Source organism: Dreissena polymorpha, chromosome 16, assembly GCF_020536995.1.
Source record: "Dreissena polymorpha isolate Duluth1 chromosome 16, UMN_Dpol_1.0, whole genome shotgun sequence".
Lineage (NCBI taxonomy): Eukaryota > Metazoa > Mollusca > Bivalvia > Myida > Dreissenidae > Dreissena > Dreissena polymorpha.
The window spans coordinates 49,091,923-49,112,256 of NC_068370.1; the positions used below are offsets into that span (position 1 = coordinate 49,091,923).

General features: G+C 36.2%; 1 protein-coding gene across 1 annotated transcript; it reads right to left on the bottom strand.

Moving 5' to 3' along the window:
• Window positions 1-764: 764 nt before the first annotated feature.
• LOC127861611 (E3 ubiquitin-protein ligase Topors-like) lies at window positions 765-20,311 on the bottom strand. Its single transcript, XM_052400261.1, has 7 exons — window positions 20,175-20,311; window positions 17,657-18,278; window positions 16,636-17,186; window positions 15,726-15,915; window positions 10,766-11,034; window positions 10,419-10,490; window positions 765-6,653 (listed from the first exon to the last, which is right to left on the bottom strand). Exons 2-7 carry the CDS (start codon window positions 18,274-18,276, stop codon window positions 3,238-3,240), a joined length of 5,118 nt encoding a protein of 1,705 aa, XP_052256221.1. The 5' UTR covers window positions 18,277-18,278; window positions 20,175-20,311; the 3' UTR covers window positions 765-3,237.
• Between the last annotated feature and the right edge of the window lie 23 nt (window positions 20,312-20,334).

The following is a 20,334-nucleotide window of genomic DNA, read 5'->3' on the forward strand; positions in this document are numbered from 1 at the left end:
CATGGTAAGGAAACAAATTTAATGCGGCAAGCCCTGTAACCTTTGACTTCAAAATCGATTAACACTTTCCTTTGTTCCAATTTGAAGGTTTTACGTAAAGGTGTTCACACCACGTCTTGCATAGTTACAAAACCCTGTATAACCACCTGCCAGTTAATGTCAAAGCTCTGACAGAAAAGCAAAATCAGGAAATCAATATGATTCCACATTTTTGGACGTACAAGCGTTTTGACGGACATACAGACACATGCTTGGCTGATTACATATCTTGTCTGCATGCATTTACCTTTATATTCAGCAAGGTTATGATTATTTTTCTCCCTATAATAATTCACGTAACAGAACACATACTACCCGGTATATCAAACATTATCTCTGATTTTGCCTGATGCAGCTTCTCCTTCACTTCATCAGGGCAGTCAGTAACATTGTTGCCCTCTTCAGAGTCCTCCTGTTCATATACCACATCAGAGCTTGCCAAGCAATGCCCAGACACATGCAAGTCCGACTGGGTCATGTATTACTACTGTAATTTGTCTATATGATATCTTGTTCTGCAGTCCATTCTTTATGAGAATGGTGGTCAGAGTGGTCAGAAACTTTGTTCTAATGATTTCTCAACCGAGTTCGAAAATAGTTTAAATCCTTTCAAAAACAGGGGAAGGGGCAGTTTTCCATATATGGCTATTATTAAACCTTCTATTGGCAACATTTAATGTTCAATCTTTATGAAACTTGGTCTCAATTAAATAAGCAAACTAACATTGAATATATTTTTTTTATTGATTGTTTATAACAACATAATTAACTTTTTCAACAAACTGGGAGATGTGCATTAAAACATCACTCATCTTTCAACAGAGAAAAATAGCATGATTTATGACAAAAAAGGGGCAATATAATTATAATTACCTGTATCAGCTCAATGCAGTCTATTTATTAAATGCATTACTTTGAATTATTAGAAACATTAATAAATAAAGTTAAAAACCATTCTTAAAAAAAGATGTTTTACCATAATATAATTATTCATATCATTATTCAATTTATGAACAGATATGGTTGTTCAAATGCAGACTGTATATATGCATAAAGACATTAAAACAAAAATATCTGGTAAAAAAAATCTGCTTTACCTAGTACATTATGTACACTACTAAAATTTACAACTTACTGGCCACAGACTAAAAGTGATTTACACAACCTTTCAATGCATTCATATTTGTTCTGCATAAGAATAAACTGATATTTTTTTCTCACTTTCACATTTTCTTCCATATTTTTCCCATTTTTCATATTTCCCTCATATATATTGTTTTCATTTTTCTGACTATTACTAATATTGATAAATTCCGTCTGATGCATTACATCATTTGGCAACAGATGAAGTCTGGCAAACTACTGACAATCTAACGGTACATTACATAATATGTGATATGTTCATGTGTTTTTTTTACTAAATGCATATGACAAGAAATAAAAAGGAATGAAATATAAATACCAAATGCATAAGACAAGAAATAAAGAGGAATGAAATATAAGCAATACCGGTAATAAACAACAAAAGCACAACATGTAAAAGAAATTACATTAACTTTTAGTTACCGTACTAGTACAGACATTATTCAGTTTACACACATTTCATTGCTTATGGCGGCTACACAACTCTATTTTTTATTAACTTGCAGCATAACTTAAAGATAAAAGCCTGTACAATTCAGACAAACCACATGAACTGTAATTTATAGAAGATCTATACAGTTTTCCGAAGACTCATTCAAGATACCTAACAAATGGAAACAAAAAATAAAATGGTGTGCATTTTTAAAGGAATATTTAGGTATTATACTATTAATAGAATAAAATCACTGCCAAGTTTGTGATTGGTCTGGTTTTTCAATGTTTTCATTAAAAAACTTAAAAGATAAATTATTTGAGACAGAGAAAACAGTGACCCTTCAATCATTCATGACAACATGGCAGATAGTGTTAATGACCCGCACCATGCAAAAATGGGTCTAATGCCGTATGTGGGCAGTCAGTGTAGCTTCAGACCAGCCTGAGCATGTGCCAAGTCTGGTCGGGAGCTACCCTGCCTACAATAAGACCACAAGACCTTATAGCAGACAGAATGGCTCCTTACCAGACTGCAACTTGTGCACATTGGTCTAGAGCTGCTCAGGCCGCACATGGCAAAAGAAACATTTTTGACGACGCTGGTCATGAACGGTTGATATAGATATGTGAGGCTGATTAAAAGGTTCCCATAATGAAATAAATGTATAATAACAACAGATGATACAATTCAATTTCTAACACTAATATTGATTACAGCAAGTCAATCATTTGAAGAAAGTCACGTTGTGTGATTGTTCACTATTGGTAATGAAATGCAGATATTTATTCTAGACTCAACTACATCCACACATAGCATTAAATTGTACTGGTCTGTATGCTTAAATAGGCATCAACACACATTGTGTTTAACATCATCTTCATGGAATGGGCTGTATGCTTAAAAAGGCAACTATGTATGGTGTTTAATATGTACATGTTGGTATGCATAAAGGGCCAAGGGGCAGTTAAAAAACTTATGGATCAAACTATGTTTACTATAAAAAAAATTCCCTGTTCTATATTATGTATTGTTCATATTTTTTAATACTTGGAAAGCACATTTAAAATGAATGCTAGCTAATTGTTCAGCAAAAAATTGCAACCTAATAGACATAAGCTAGTAATAAAGTACATAAAAATGGTTTTGCAACCTAAACTGTAGATAATTAAATAAATTTTAATTGATTGACTAATGTTTGTCTAAAAATTTGATGGTTTCAGAATGTTTTTCCATCCTTAAATGTGAAACTTTCCATTTAATAAAATTATGTTAATTACATAGCGTTTTATTGTACTATCAAAAAGGAAGACAATCGTTATACAGAAATGAACAACACAATTTAATTGTACGACTACACAGCTTCAAAGAATGATCGTAATAATAACTGTTTAACTTTAATAATATTATTTAATGTCCTCAGTCAATCATAGCACACCTTTTTATAATCACATGTCATGCTGAAAAATAACCATTTCTGAACAGTTGAATGTTATCCAAAACACACAGTTCTATCAGCTAATTATCTTGAGACACATGCTATTTCAAGCTTTGAACAAAAAAAGAGAAGAAATCCTTATCAAAACATTTTTTTTCAACAATAACAATATATTGGTATCTTGTTATGGATTGTCCAGTGGCCTACTGACCCCCATACCAAAGTATCCCTGGTCAGAGTTCTCCCTTTCATCCATTTGAGAATTCCCCGCATCATCATTCTGTGGAGATGGTATCCTAGGAGCATTTCTTAACAAGTCAAACGAATCAAGTTGATAGGGACTGTCAAAATATGGGCTTGCATAAGAATTTCCCATCTCACTTTGTGCCTTGTCATTTTCATTCATTTCAGAGTCATTCTGGGAAGGTGTGCCTCGTGGGGCATTTCTTAGTAAATCAAACGAATCCAGTTGATAAGGACTCTTGTATTGTGAGCTTGACTGAGAATATGGGAGATCAGTTTTGTCTTGTTCATTTAATTCAGAGGTACTTGGTTCAAAAGTTTGGGAAATGGCGTCACTTGGCTCATTTCTCTTTAAGTGAAAAGAATCAAGTTGAGCTGATTGCTCCACACAGGAGCTTTCATGAGAAGAGGTCCTGTCAGAGTGTATATTTTCACTTTTGTCCGATTCACTATCCTGAGGAAGGGCACTTGGGGCGTTTCTAAGTGGGGCATTTCTAAGTAAATCAAAAGAATCCAGCTGATAAGGACTGTCAAAACATGGGCTTGGCTTATAAGAATTTGGCTCCTCCATTGACTCTACATCCACATTTTCAGAGTTTTTGTCGTGTTCAGCTTCTGAGAGATATTTCTTATTTTCAACATCTGTTTTAGAAGGAGAGTAATCTACAGTCTCAACATCTAGAGTAACTTCATCTTCTGAATACCTTAGCACATCAATATCTGGGTCATTGTGTTCATGATCAGTATCCGCATCTTCTTTGTCAGACTCGTCCAATACTTCAAATGTTTTGTGGCCCTCCACAAGTGAGCATTCGACATCAGAATCTTGTTCAGATAAATCATCAGATTTGGGACAACTTATTCTAGTCTCAACTTTACTTACTTCAACTTCATCATCACTGCTTATCTCCTCTCCTTCAATATCTACAATGTCATCCGACAGTTCACCAGCATCAACATCATGAACTTTATGGAACTTATTGTTTTCTGTGAAAAATTCTGCAGATTTTGAAAATGATTTCGCTCTATGACCATTCTTACTAAGTGTTTTTATATCAACTAAAGTCTTTCTGCTGTTATCAGAAGTAACTTTATGCAAATTATCTCCAAGTTGCTCTATGTCTATAAAAGGTTCCTCCCCATTAACAGACAAACTTGTTGAGCTTGTAAAATAAGCAGGAAAATCTTGTGACTTGCGATTTGTTACATCTACAAAAGGTTGTTCTGAATGTACATGCGAACTTGCAGAGCTTGTAAAATATGAGGGATTGGGATCTGGTGATGTCCTATTTGTTACACCTACAAAAGGATCCTCTGCATGAACATGCAAACTTGTCGAGCTAGTAAAATATGCAGGAATAGTCTGTGATTTCCTTTTTCTTACATCTAATGAAGGTTCCTCTATTTCTAAAGGCAAGCTTGTAGAACTTGTTAAATACGCTGGTATATCTGAGGGCTTGCTATCTGATTCACCTATGACGTCCACATCAGAAACATCAGAATTTTCTAAGTTCTGTTGTATTTGTCCAATTTTGTCAACTGTTCCCTCCCTAACAAGTGAAAAATAACCTTTTGATTCACATTCTTTTCTGCTATCCAACGCTTGTGAGGTCGAAGATGAAGGAATTTTTCTTGCTGGACTTGAGCTGTCATCGTGTTTTGTATCTTCAGCCACAAGACGATTGATCCTTTCATCTGATCTTTTAGAAAAACTTGAAAACGACGGCAACTGCTTTTCACTGTCCACAATGTCAGAGCATGACGTGATATCACTAGACTGGATATTGTCATCTTTTTTTTCAATCCTGTTGTCAGAATGGGAAGATTCAGAGAGAAGTTCAATTACTGGCAAAGGAATTGTTGATGTCCTACTGCTTTGTCGATCGCTACTTTTTCCTGTGTTCTTATGACCATATGGGTGTTTTTTGAAGCGTTTCATATTAAACACTTCATTTGGATTTACAAGTTTGTTTGGATCTGTGTTTAAAGTCACTACTTGCTGTGCAGAGTTCCCTGGAGCTTTCTCATTTTGATTAAAAAGTGAACCAATGTAATCACTGTTTTGCAGAGCATTGTTTATGGCTTCTAACTCCTCATCAATAATTGCTGCTTGAGAAGCATTGATCTCTTCAAAAGTCATTCTAGGACCACTTCTATCCAGAATGTTTTCATTGACAGTTTGTTTTGATTGAATCCTGTCTCGATGACCACTTACTTGAACCTTTACTGGTCTACTTGGCGACAGTTCTGCCCATCCTTCTAAAATACTGTCAGATTCAGAATCACTTGTGTAATTTAAAGTATCTGAATGAGGTAATTTGCTTGACTTGAGAGTAGATTTTTCTGCACGGTGACTTTCCTTTTCAGGAGATTGATGTTTTCGTTTGTGCCTTGATTTCTCTTTATGGTCTTTTTTCTTTTTTGACTTGTTCCTACGGGAAACCGAACTTCCTTCAGAACTTTGGTAATAATCCCTGGATTTGTCTCTCTTATGTTGTTTGTGTTTCTCTGAACTTTTGTCTTTATGCTTCTTGTTCTTCTTGTGCTTTGAGCTCGTCTTTCTGTACTCAACGATTTCAATACTAGAACGGCCAGATTTCAACCTGCGTTTACTCGATGTTATTGAATAGTAGCTCGAGTCACTGTCATGGTTGTTGTCTGATTGTCTCATCTGTAAGCTGGAACGGTGGTCCTTGAGGTATGGTGACTGATTTTTCTCGTTACCTTTGTATGCAAACTTTTTATGCTGATACCCCGAAGTTTGAATCCGTATTCTCAGCGGAGATTTAGATCTAGACCTTGACCTATAAGGAGATTTGATCTGTATTCTCAGAGGAGTTTTTGATCTAGACCTTGACCTTTGCCTATATGGAGATCGAACACTTATTTGTAAAGGTGGGGTCGGTCGTGATCTTGCAGCATATCCTGATGGTGATGTACTAAGTGTCCTTGAGGGAGACCTACTTTTACCACTTTTTTCTCTAGAATGCTTCCGTTTTTTAGAATGCCGGTCTCTTGATGACGTTGAGGACCTATGCCTCTTTCTTCTTTCTGAATCATGTCCACTCTCTCTTCTTCTTTCAGAATCATGTCCACTGTCTCGCCTTTTGTGCTTCTTCTTTTTCTTTTTCTCTGTCTCCTTTTTCATGTCATCATCCACGTGTCCCATTCCTGTGATGATCACATCAAAGTCGCTCTCCTGTCCCGATGAGAGCTGGATGGGACTACGTTCAGTCCATGGCTTCTCCACTTCAATTATCTCCACGTCGCTGCTGTCCGAGTCCGATACTGTATCCCCCTGTGATGTTGAGGGACCTTCTGCAATGGACTGAATATGTGCCGGGGAGCCTGGTCGGCCTGAAAAATATTGAGTGTAAACTTTCAAACTAGCATTTACAATTTCTCTGTTTATCACTATTTGCAGAAACTTTTAAACCATGTAATAGGGTAAAATACATAAATTGACAGTTCTCAGTCAAAAATTATATTATGAAAATAAAAGTGGTTATACAACCAATTCACACATAAAAGAACTGGGATATTAGTAAGTTTGTAAGGATTAATATGAACAAGGGCTGTTTGTAAAACATGCATGCCCCCCATATGGGCTGTCAGTTGTAGTGGCAGCCATTGTGTGAATATGTTTTTTGTCACTGTGACCTTGACCTTTGACCTAGTGACCTAAAAATTAATTGGGGTCATCTGCCAGTCATGATCAATGTACCTATGAAGTTTCATGATCCTAGGCGTAATCATTCTTGAGTTATCATCCCGAAACCATTTTACTGTTTCGAGTCACTGTGACCTTGACCTTTGACCTAGTGACATGAAAATCAATAGGGGTCTTCTGCCAGTCATGATCAATCTACCTATGAAGTTTCATGATCCTAGACCTAATCATTCTTGAGTTATCCGGAAACAATTTTACTATTTCGAGTCACTGTGACCTTGACCTTTGACCTAGTGACCTGAAAATCAATAGGGGTCATCTGCCAGTCATGATAAATGTACCTATGAAGATTCATGATCCTAGGCGTAAGCCTTCTTGCGTTATCATCCGGAAACCATTTTACTATTTCGAGTCACTGTGACCTTGACCTTTGACCTAGTGACCTGAAAATCAATAGGGGTCATCTGCCAGTCATGATCAATGTACCTATGAAGTTTCATGATCCTAGGCCTAAGCGTTATTGAGTTATCATCCGGAAACCATCTGGTGGACGGACGGACCGACCGACCGACATGTGCAAAACAATATACCCCCTCTTCTTCGAAGGGGGCATTATAAATCAAATGTATTGACCTCTAAATAAATGTTGATTACAGATGGGTGCAAATCCCTTGATGTAACATAGAATCCTAACAAAGGGCAATAACTCTTATTAACAAGAGCACCGCCTTGTGGGTGCAGACCGCTCGTCTATTTTTCTTTTAAAGGTGAAGGGACCTATCTCAATACTTCAATCACAAAGGAGGGAGGGGTGGGGTGGAGAGGGGTGTATAGTGTGGGTGTGTGGTCATTTTTTTGCATTATCTTCCAAAAATAAGAAAAACAATGCAAAAAAAAAAATTATTTTTTTGGGGGGGGGTTGGGGGGTATTCTTGGGTGGGATGGTTGGACGGTATTTCAAAAATAAAATAATATTTTATTTTTTTTAACCATGTTTAAACAAGACTATTGTCAAGCAATATAAGTCCCCTACCGGCTCCACCATTGTCAGAAATTCCACCATTTTCAGATTTTTTTAAATTTTATTTGTTGCCATAGCAACCAGAATTTTTGACGCAGGAATAAAATGAAATAACGTACATAATGTCCATATTGCCATCTATCCATGTTTTAAGTTTGATGAAAAAATATTAAGAACTTTAAAAGTTATTGCAGGATCCAGAAAACCACCATTTCAGCAGTATTTCTAGTCTATTTGTTGCCATAGCAACCAGAATTTTTGACGTAGGAACAAAATGAAATGACGTGCATAATGTCCATATTAACAGCTATCCATGTTCCAAGTTTCATGAAAAAATATCACGAACTTTTAAAGTTATCGCAGGATCCAGAAAAGTGTGACAGATAGACAGACTGACAGACGGAGTGCAAACCGTAAGTCCCCTCCTGTGAAACCGGTAGGGGACTAAAAAAAAAAATTGGAGGGGGGGGGGGGGGGCGGTGGGGGGAGGGGGTAAAGTGTGAGGGTGTAGTCATTTATTAGATGATTTAAAAAAAAATGAAAAAAAATAAATTATTTATTTGTTTGGGGGGGGGGGGGGGATTCTGGGGTGGGGGGGGGCGTGGGGATGGTTTGGGTGGAGTCTATTGTGGTATGTCAGGTAAGAGTTGTTATGTCATGTATCAATCAAATCTAATCATAAATAAAGAAGTTATGGCAATTTTAGCAAAATTTAATAATTTGACCTTGATAGTCAAGGTCATTCAAAGGTCAAGGTAAAATTCAACTTGCCAGGTACAGTACCCTCATGATAGCATGAAAGTATTTGAAGTTTGAAAACAATAGCCTTGATACTTAAGAAGTAAAGTGGATCTAAACACAAAATTTAACCATATATTCAAAGTTACTATAAGTGTTGCAAGTATGAAAGCAATAGCTTTGATACTTTAGGAATAAAATGGACCTAAACACAAAACTTAACAAAATTTTCAATTTTCTAAGTATAAAAAGGACACATAATTCTGTCAAAATGCCAGTCAGAGTTACAAAACTTTGACTGCACAGTCCCCTTATGATAGTTAGTAAGTGTTGCAAGTATGAAAGCAATAGCTTTGATACTTAAGGAATAAAATGGACCTAAACACAAAACATAACCAAATTTTCTATTTTCTAAGTATAAAAAAGGCACATAATTCTGTCAAAATGCACGCCAGAGTTATCTAACTTTGCCTGCCCAGTCCCCTCATGATAGTAAGTAAGTGTACCAAGTTTGAATGCAATAGCGTTGAGACTTTCTGAGAAAAGTGGACCTAAACACAAAACTTAACCGGACGCCGACTCCAAGGTGATGACAATAGCTCATAATTTTTTTTCAAAAAATAGATGCGCTAAAAAGTGTAGGGTTATGTTTCTTGTGAATGGAACTCTCCTCATTGGTATCCATACACATGAAGTTCCATGTTGAAATCTTGTATCATATCTGAGATATAGCCCTGACAAGTTACATCATTAGATAACAATAAGTGGAAATACATTTTTTTAAGAAAGTGTACTGTTATTGCTCTTTTAAATGGCATTTCTCCTCATTTCCTCCTCATAAATATCTATACACTCATGAAATTTTGTGTTGAAATCTTGTATTCTATCTGTCAGAGATACAGCCCTGAAAAGTGACATCATAAAAAAAAACACCAGAGAAATAACTCTTAATTAAGAGAGTGTAGGTTTATGGTTCTTGTGCACGGTACTGCTTCTCATTAACATCTATAAACCCATGAAGTTTCATTTTGAAATCTTGTATCGTGCCTGTGATATAGCCCTAAAAAGTTTCATCATCAAAAAGTTTCAAGTAATGGTTCTTTTGCATGGCACTTGTCATTATTGATATCTGTACACCTTAAATGTTTCATGTTGAAAATGAATCATAGTTTCAGAGGTAAAGCCAGACTGATAAACAGATAGATAACGCAAAAGCTATATGCCTCCACCAATGGCGGGTAAAATAATTGTAGAAAACAAAAAATGTCACACAATTCAATTTTTATGTCCCCCGGTCAATACTGGGGGACATATTGTTTTTGCCCTGTCTGCTGGTTTGTTGCTTTTTTGGTTTGTTTGCGTCAAACTTTAACATTGGTCATAACTTTTGCAATTTTGAAGATAGCAACTTGATATTTGGCATGCATTGTGTATCTCATGGAGCTGCTCATTTTGAGTGGTTAAAGGTCAAGGTTATCCTTCAAGGTCAAAGGTCAAATTTTGCAATAGAGGATAGCAACTTGATATTTGGCATGCATGTGTATCTCATGGAGCTGCACGTTTTGAGTGGTGAAAGGTCAAGGTCATACTTAAAGGTCAAAGGTCAAGGGTAAAATATATGGGGGGGGGACATACATGTAGTGTTTCACAAACACCTTTACTTTAAATTCACCTACAAGTCAGTAATACCTACCTCCGTATGACACTGTAGGCTCACTCAAGCTTCGACTGCTGGGGTTTGTCAACCCAAAATTTCCTCCTCCAGCTACAAAAGATTATAATATTTTTTATAAAATAAAAATATACAAAGATTCGATAAAGTAAGGTAGTTACCACGACCACAAAAATTCCTTTCCATCTTTATGGACGCAGTTTCTAAGCAAATGCTTCAATTTTCTAAGCCTTGAATTAACTTGTATGTCAGCAATTTATTTGAAAAGACTCCCAGCTCACAAAGTCTACGCCTTTATTAAATAGTATGATGCCAAGCAGAAATATGGTATTAAATGAACAACGTAACACATTTGTGTGCACCCTTACCAAAAAATGAAGAGGTTCTATTGAGAAAGAATTGAAAAGAATCCCATGGGTTGAATGTGTTGCTGTCTCGTGAAGACCTATCCACTGGTGGTGTGCGGCGATAAGACAGACCATGGTTGTTGGGTGACACGCGTCCATACGGGCTGGTAACCCGTGGAGATCGAGCCTGTACCACTGGGCTGTAGCTGGGACTGATGGGAGGGGAGCTGGAGGGGTTTACAGTAGGGGAATCCCAGCCAGACGCTGATGGTGGGGCAAATAGATCAGATCTGTAAATACAATGAAAATACTTCTTTAAATACAGGGCTTGAAATTAGATATGCATGCAAAGTTACAATTTAGAAAGCACTGTCGCAACACCATGAGCTCTACAATTTGTCCGTTAGGATAGTAAAATGTACTCCTGTCTCTCATCTGATATATTGACTACAAAGACATATATTGAAGTTGTATTTAGTAGCTACATTATATATGTAAACTCAAACCTGAACCTTTACAAATATAAACAGGACATAATTCTGCTTATATGCAGATAAGAGTAATAGAACTTGGTCAGTCATCTTACCCAATGACCACAAACCAGATTGAATATCTGTATTAGAAACAGTGATATAGAGAAGTTGTATGTTTACCTTAACACATTTTTTTAAGTACAAAAAGGGATATATTTCTGCTAAATTGCACAAAAGGGCTACGGAACTTTGTCAGAAACCTCACACAACTATCCTGAACACATGTCGGAATTTTAAGCGGAATATCTGATGTAGCCACAATGACATTGAGAAGAAACACATTTTCCTCATTAACCAAATTTCAAAGGACAAAATAAGGTATTATTTTGCTACATTGCAAGTCAGATAATATAACTTGGTCAGTGACCTCACACCATGACCTCATACACATGTTTAAAGTTTCAATGGAATACCTGTAGTGGAAACAGTGATATGGAGAGGATGCAGGTTTTACCTTAACAAGAGCATCATGTGGACGCCAACCTTGACATTTCAGTGAGAAATGTAGCTAGGACTAGTAGGTGAGCAGTCTAGCTAAAAATGTGCATGAATTGCTATTAACCTTTTAAATATGATTGTCAGGTGTAAAATACCATTGACAAAGGTCAGGGATGCACTACCTTTTATTATAAAACTATGCACTGTCAAGGTATATTATGCAAGTATTCTGATCCTAAACTGCTGTAATTTGACAATTGAGCTAAAAGTCTTACAGTCTCATAAAGGCTTACAGTCTCATAAAGGCCATTTGTTAAAACTTATCTTAAATGCATGATGGATAAGTTATAATCCACTTCTGTACAAACGGACTGATAAACTGACACACACACTTACGAGGCAGAGTGATAAAAATATAGCCCCAAACCTACTGAGCGTATAATAATGAGCCTTATTTAAACAAGAGGGCCATGATGGCCCTGAATCGCTCACCTGACTAACCTTGCTTCATAAACTTAAATTTTATTAGACCCATATACAATCCCAAGCCAAATTTCATTAATTAATACATTCTGACAAAATTTCATTAAGAGGTGATGAAAACTGTGACCTCTTTCATCTACACAAGGTTTTACTAGAATTGGCCCGGTGACTTAATTTTTGACCCCAGATGAACCATACACGATCCAAAATCAGATATTATCAAGATAAACATTCTGACCATATTTCATTAAGATCATATGAAAACTATGACCTCTATTGTCTTCACAAAGTTTTTCTAAGATTTGACCTGGTGACCTAGATTTTGACCCCAGATGACCCTAATACAATCCCAACCCAGATTTCATCAAGATTAATATTCTGGTCAAATTTCATAAAGATTTAATGACTGTGACCTCTACTGTCTAAAAAAGTTTTTTTTAAATCTGACCTAGTTTTTGACCCTAGATGACCCAAATTCAATCCCAACCCAGATTTTAACAAGACAAACATTCTGACTCTATTTCATTAAGGTCTGATGAAAACTGTGACCTCTATAGTTTACACAAGGTTTTTCTATTATTTGACCTAGTGCCTAGTTGCTGACCCCAGATGACCCAAATACAATCCAAACAGGGCTCCCCTGGCCCAAAAATTTCTGTAGCCAACTTTTTAGCCAAATGGAATTTTGTGTAGCCAAATTTTAGAAACTGTAGCCAAAGTTTTAGCAAAGCATTTGCAGGGGTCAAAGTTGGATATTTTGAAAATCCTGAACTTAAAGCTGCGGGCCAGGGGGCCGCAGGGCCCTCAGTGGGTCCAGGGGACAAGGGGGCCAGAGGCCCCCGCAAGCTCCTGGATTCGAAGCATTAAAAGGGTGCCTGTACCTGTTCTGGTGATTCTATTTTCTTAAAAAAAAAACATACACATATATTTGAAAATCTTCATGTATTTGATAAGGAACACACAAAAGTTAGTCAAAAGGCAATTCATTCACATGCACCCACTGTCTGGCATGGACTCGACTGCAGGTGTTGCTTTTGAAGAACCGGGTCAAACCTGTAACAGTCGTTACAAATTATTATATTTTTCACACATACTTTAAAAAGTCAATAATACATGTTTAATAAATGCAGAATCAAATGTTTGTCACCATTTATATTCACAGAATCATGCTTCCAGAAGCCTCCACATTCACCCAAGAAAATTGGGTATGGTGGCTTCTGCTCAACAGTTTAAATTGAAAATTTCAGCATGGGTTCCCCTAGTTTTTATCCCAATCGTTTTGTTTCAATGATAAATAATTGTATCCCGGTGTGACCCAAATTCGACGATGTAATGGTTACATGAAGCAATATTTAGCAAATAATTAAAGAAATAATGAAATGTTAAATAGCACAAAATAATAATTTAAACTCGGCTGTATTACTTTGAAATGATTCCAAGACAATAATCATCCATTTAATCGATAAAAATTGAACATCGTCGAATTTGGGTTACGATAGGTTGCCCATATTTGTTTTACAAAAAGTAAAAAAAAAACATTTCTTGCTGCTGGGCTCATATGTTGGGGACAATAAAACATTTTATTTAACTAAAAAAGACCTGTCCCAGTCAGCAAAAATGGCGTATTTGATCGTATTTTCAATTACTGTTAAAATTCTTTTCCTGTTTTATGCTTTATTCAAAGGTCAAAATATTTTAAACGCTCACAATCAATGAATCAAACGTTATTAATAAAAAAAATTGTCAAATTTGCTAGATCTATCTTGCTGATTTTTGATGCAAAAAAAACTAAACAATAAACTTGAGCAACAGAAAATACGACCAAATTCGGGGTGTTAGTTTACAAAAAATAAAAACCCTACCTGGTTGGTCTTGAGGGTTCTTATATTCTTTATGTGATTAGGGTCCTCTGCGTGGAAACGAAATGCCTTCTTCCCACAAGACTGATAATTTAGGGTTTTCTTACAAACTTCTCAAATCGCTTTTCCACAGGCTTCCACTTTTATCAACCATTTCCCTCACGCCCGTAGACTACAGCGTAGTCTTTCTCGTGTAACCATTCCCAGCGCCACTTATTTCATGCACCTTCAAGATCTTTCACCTTATATCCAACAGGCAAGTATCTCGTTGCCATTTTTGTCAACTTGAGTCTAAACACAGCTTCCCATTCGGCATTAAATATATGCAAAAAGTACTCAAATTGATTTAAATCGGCAGCAATCTTTAATCTTTAATCAGATGTAATTGTTTATTTAAGCCGCTACGATGTACAATTTGTTTTCACATCAGTAATTTGTCTCGATGACCGGTGTGTATGCCGACTGCGTATCAATTTTTCAGCTCAATAGCACGGCGATGTATTGAAGCACAGTCTACAGCTTAAAGCGGTTAATATCTGGGACTGCATGTCAGGAAAAAAATCAATACCGATATTTTGCATTGTTCAATAATTAAGCAACGATTAATAACACTTATCCTTTATGGATTTTCATGAAATAAAAACCATAATAAAGAAAATTTTATTCTCTTTAATCTGATTTTTAAATTATTATAATACACTTAGTGAATAAATAAATTATGCTGTTAAAGGTTTTTCTATTATTTGACCTTGTGACCTAGTTTTTGACCCCAGATGACCCATATACAATTCCAACCCAGATTTCATCAAGACAAACATTCTGACCAAATTTCATAAAGATTGGATGTAAAATGTAACCTCTATTGTCTACACAAGGTTTTTCTATTATTTGACCTAGTGATCTAGTTTTTGACCCCAGATGACCCAAATACAATCCCAACCCAGATTTCTTCAAGATAAACATTCTGACCAAATTTCATACAGATTGCATGAAAAATGTGGAAGTTTTCACAAAATAGGCAAAAACGAATAAACATGCAAAGTTCAACGAGCTCCTGCGGCCATGTTTTTTGACGAATCAAATTTCTTTGAACAACTTTTTCAGGGGAGCCTTCAAAGGTCATCCCTGTGAAATTTTTTGAAAATCTGATGAGCGGTTTCTGACAAGAAGATTTTTTAAGGTTTTTACCATATATGGTCATGGCGGCCATCTTGGTTATGTGATCAAAATTTTTTTAACAATTCTTTTGTCCCATGACCGAGGGATGCTCCACATGAAATTTAGTTGAAATTGGCTCAATGGTTTAGTAGAAGAAGATGTTTACAAATTGTTTACAGACAGACGGACGGACGGACGCCGGACGCTGAGTGATCACAATAGCTCACCCCGAGCTTTCGCTCAGGTGAGCTAAAAAACAAAGCTAAATGCAAACGCGTTAAGTGTCATCACAGATTAGCCAGGGCAGTTAGAACAGGCTTATCTAGGACGACACTTTCCACTTTTATTGAATTTTCCTTTTTAAGCAAGTCTCTTGTTTAAAAAAAATTCACTTGAGTGGAATTCACAGACGTACATGGGACAACACTTTACGCACATGTGTGTGCAATGATTTTCCAGAGTGAGGCTCTATATAGATTGGAGGTCTTGAATGGGTACCACAACCCTTACCTGTGGCCAGTAGCAGCAGTGGACAGGTCATCCTGGCCACTAGATCTGACCATGGGGGTGTATGGATTGTACATCCAGTTGCTGTGCCTTAGATAGTTGGGACTTATTGAGCTGGGTCCTGGCCGCACTGGCGGTGGGGAACTTGGCGGTGGAGGAGACACAACAACCACATCGCTGTCATTGCCATCATCTGTTAGAAGAAGTTGACAGTTTAACGTGCTTTTGTTTAAACAGCACTAAACTCTTTTTTCAATTCTCAATTCTTTAGATAACAAAATATAAGATTTCAGCAACTATGGGTGCTTAAGCTGAATATATTCTAGTTGTTCCCACACATTTTTTGAAATTATTTTAAATCACCATATTGTCAAAATTTAGAGGTTGCGTTACACAAAGTAATCAGTCTTTTTTTAACAATATTGACCATACGCATTCTAGTTTGCTTACAAAAAAGATTAAATTAAAAAATTAACTCATTTTTACAATACATGTACATTCTAATTGTTCAGCTGAATAGAGAAATGAACTTATATTTCAAATCGTAAGATTTTTTTTAATTTTGCAAACTTTCAATTTGGAATATTAGACTGTCATTTGGGGAAATTTTTTAGATTGGGAATGGGGTCTTAACGCAACCCCAAATTTGACCCCAGAAAACACCTTTACAAAAGCAGTGAACTACCGAACATGATCATTAATTTGACCTTGTAATAAGGCTTTTTACCCAGATCCACAGAACAGTTTCAGATGAGTTCATCAAAATATCTGATATATTATTTTAGGTAATTAACATCAAATTAACGACTAAAAATGACGAATATGATCAAGCTTATCAATATCAATAGGACTCTGTAATAAAATACGACGTACTATTAATACTTCAGAAATAACACACTTAGTGGTTTCTCACCGGCTTGGTGGTCTGACTCAGATCCTGAGTCAATGTTTGGCTCATTGCCTTGCTCGTAGGCAACATGTCTGTCATACGCTGCCATGTGGTATGGAGATCTTGCAAAGGCCAGAAACTCTTGCATGAATCGTCGAGTGTTACGACCCGTGTATGGATACAAATGCTGATAAAACTCTTCACTCTCAATGGTATACCTTTTGATCAGACCAATTATCATTTCAAGCACAAAGGCCACCTGCGAGCCATGGCTATGCAAAAGAGCGTTAAGTTCACGATTTAACCAAGGCACTAGTCTGTGTGTCTGTGCGGGATTTTCACGATAAAAAGAAGGCGATGTTTCCCGAACTCGTCTGCGGGTGTTAACTTGGTCTGTGCGGAGCTTCAACCTCTGGGTGTAAACATTCCTCCTGAATTCGCTATTTGCTGGCTGACGAATCCGTCGCCAGTTTGGAATCGGTAGATGAGACGACGGTCGTTGTAGTAAGCGGCTTTCAATCTCATTATTGATGTTGTTTACTAGGTGAGCATAACGGTGATCAGTAACAGTTGTCCTGTTGCAAACAAGAAATTTTAAATTATTGAAACTGAAACTGTACTGGCATTATCAGGGCACTAAATTTGCAATTCACTCTGAAATTTTGGCCTTCCCCAAACAAAAACACAATATCAGTTTTCCTATACAAAGACATAAACAAAATCGAGTTACAGTTTCCTCTTAATTATACAAGAAATCCTCTACCATGTTTTTTTGCGACGTTACAACAGTTATTGATGAAAGGTCAAAGTAATATTACTACAAGCATATTAATTAGAAATAGTTTCCCATGATGATTTTACAAACATGATGTAAAATGTATCCAGCTGAGGCCTGCAGTTGGTATCCAATAATAAAAGTTTTGTTGAAATATCAATAAATCATTAATGAAAATTGGTCTCCAACCAAACATATACAAACAATATGAACAAATACAAGCTGATAACATGCATAAAATGTGTATATCACTATGACAGTGTAACATACCTGTATCTGAATCGAACCCCTGACGGAAGAAACAGATTTTCCAAAGGGTTATTGAGACGTCGATCTTCTGGCTGAGGTAAATGGTACTGGTCATAATCCTCATAGGAGCGAACATTATGAACGATACTCTTGAATGTCTGTTTGCAGAGTGGACACTCCGCCTTTACTTTCGACCACTCCATGAGGCACACAAAGCAAAACATATGAAAGCAGCTATCGGTGAAAGACTTGTTTTCCAATTTTCCCAGACATATGGCACAGTTGGGCTCTGGTGATGATGTCCCTGACCTTGCAGGGGATGAAGCAGAGCTGTTACTTCCTACCGGGCTTGATCTTGCGTTGGACTTTCCAGAGACTTCACTGCTTCCAGCGCCGACATTGTTATTAGCAGAGTCGATGGGCAGGGATGGCATTGCTGTCACACTTCTGGATGATTTTTTAGAGTTACTTGGCACTGAATTGTCTGCTGAACTGCTCGAGGCCAGGCCATGAGGAATATCTCTACTAGAAGTAGAGCTAGAAGGCAATGAAGAACTTTTAGAAAGACTGGTAGGATGTCCGTCAAGCTGAATCCTCTTTTTACGCGCACTGTATCGCTTCTTTTGTTTTCTTTGGTCCATTTCTGAAATGGTACAAAGATTTTTCAAAATGAACGAGTATTTAATTAATTGAAATTCATTTAATATATTTGGATAAACTTTGCTTCTTTTGGATCCCAAGTTGTTGTTGAGTTCAACCAGAAGTCGGTTGATTTTTTGTCCAACTAGTTAAGAGACAAATTCAACAAACTAATTTGGTTTGCAAATAAGTTTTTAAAAGTTGGCAGTTCAGACAGTTGTATACAAACTTTGTTTTTATCTTACTAAAGAATCCAAACTGCTAAATTCCCTCCAACATTACAGGGAAACCAAAAATTTTAACTGATTCTACAGTTTGGTTTGCTGGTTGAAAAGAGAAAGCTACAACTGTTCTTCTTGCAAGGTCACAGGTTGTGGCTTTTTTTAAACTCCATGTAATTTTGTTTGCTATGTCTTGTTTTGATCTAATAACATCATGTTTTTTATTTTCATTTTATATCATTAGCAGCCATAAATTGGCATGCATGTTAAAATTGCTTTTGTTGCGCTACTTTATGTTGCTCTTCTAAATAATTTTTATTTGCTGTTTCAGTTTGTAATATTTAAAGTATCTTAATTTTTGCTGCACAAGTAATGCATATATTTGCCATGTCTTTCCATGTACTTAATGTTTGTGAGAGTGTTTTTACTATTTGTCAGGCCATTTGGTGCCATTCTAAGTTCAGCATCAAATAATTTATTTTTGTAGTGTCAGCATACTATATTCTAATTTCTAAATGTTTAGGTAATTTGATTAATTAATTTATGTGTACCTACCTTAAAATGAGATCAGCATTTATTATTTACTTAAATATATATATTTTTAAATATAACATAATTCTCATATAATTATCATCCCTCATTATGTGTGTCTTTATGTTTTAAATAACAATGTCCTTTTTATGACACCAATTTTTTTGTTTCCACAATGTTATGCATGTTACGTGATGTTATTTGTACATGGGTTGGTAAAAAGCTCTACATACATGTAGCTAATGTTGTTTGTTTTGGGCGTTACAACTGTAGCTGTTGGGCGATTTGTTAACCATCTTTCAATCCCCAAAACGACTTTCTGCCGAAATTCGATTTATACTGATATATTATATTGGTTTTTGTTTTGCGAGAACAAAATAGCCTCTTGGCACAATTACCACTTACCTCCTGTGCTAAAAATATTTGTTTGACCAATAAACAGGACTGATATGATGTGACTTAATTATCTGTTGGCAGACAGAAGGCTGAGTTGTTAAGATATGTGGTAACGCCTTTTAAAAAAGGTCAAGTAAAACAAGACTATTGCCGAGCAATAAAAGTCCCCTACCGGCTCCACCATTGCCAGAAATTTCACCATTGTCAGAGAATATTTTTATTATTTGTGGCCACGCGCCCTTCACCTGTGATCCAGTATATTTCTTAACTAACACCCAACTGATCGAGCACCTTTTTTACAGTTATCACTTTCACCCCTAAACCAATAGGCGCCGGCACAAAATCTTCTATTTAAAAAGAGTGCTGTATCCGATGAAGAAAAAGAAGGAAAAAAGGTCCAAACACAAAACTATCACAACATTACGCAACTCGAGGATAAAATGTTCCAATTAATTTCTTTATTCCCACGAGTCATGAAAATGATACAAGATTTCATGACACATGTAAGATACACCATCAAAGCAAAGTATCAACTAATGATTAAATGACAAATTCTACGCATCTGTTTTCGTTCTTTAGCGTCTGGGCATGAGAACTGACCTTGTCATGTCAGAGTCTCATAAGTTAACCAAATGACCAACCTGCCACCCTTGAAATTTACATACATGTATTACATAACTGCAAGTATAATTCAACAGGTTGATTTTGCAAGAAACAAAATATATATATTTTGCAGTATGTTGTAGTTTTACCTTTTCCGAATGTTCAAGCTATGACGAGTTTCACCGTCCTAGTTTTCAGATAATTGTTCTGACATTTTCTTGTCGATGACAATATATATTTTCATGTCATACCTTATGATTGGCTATCACTTAACTTATTAACCAATCAAAACAAATGTTTCTTAAATCT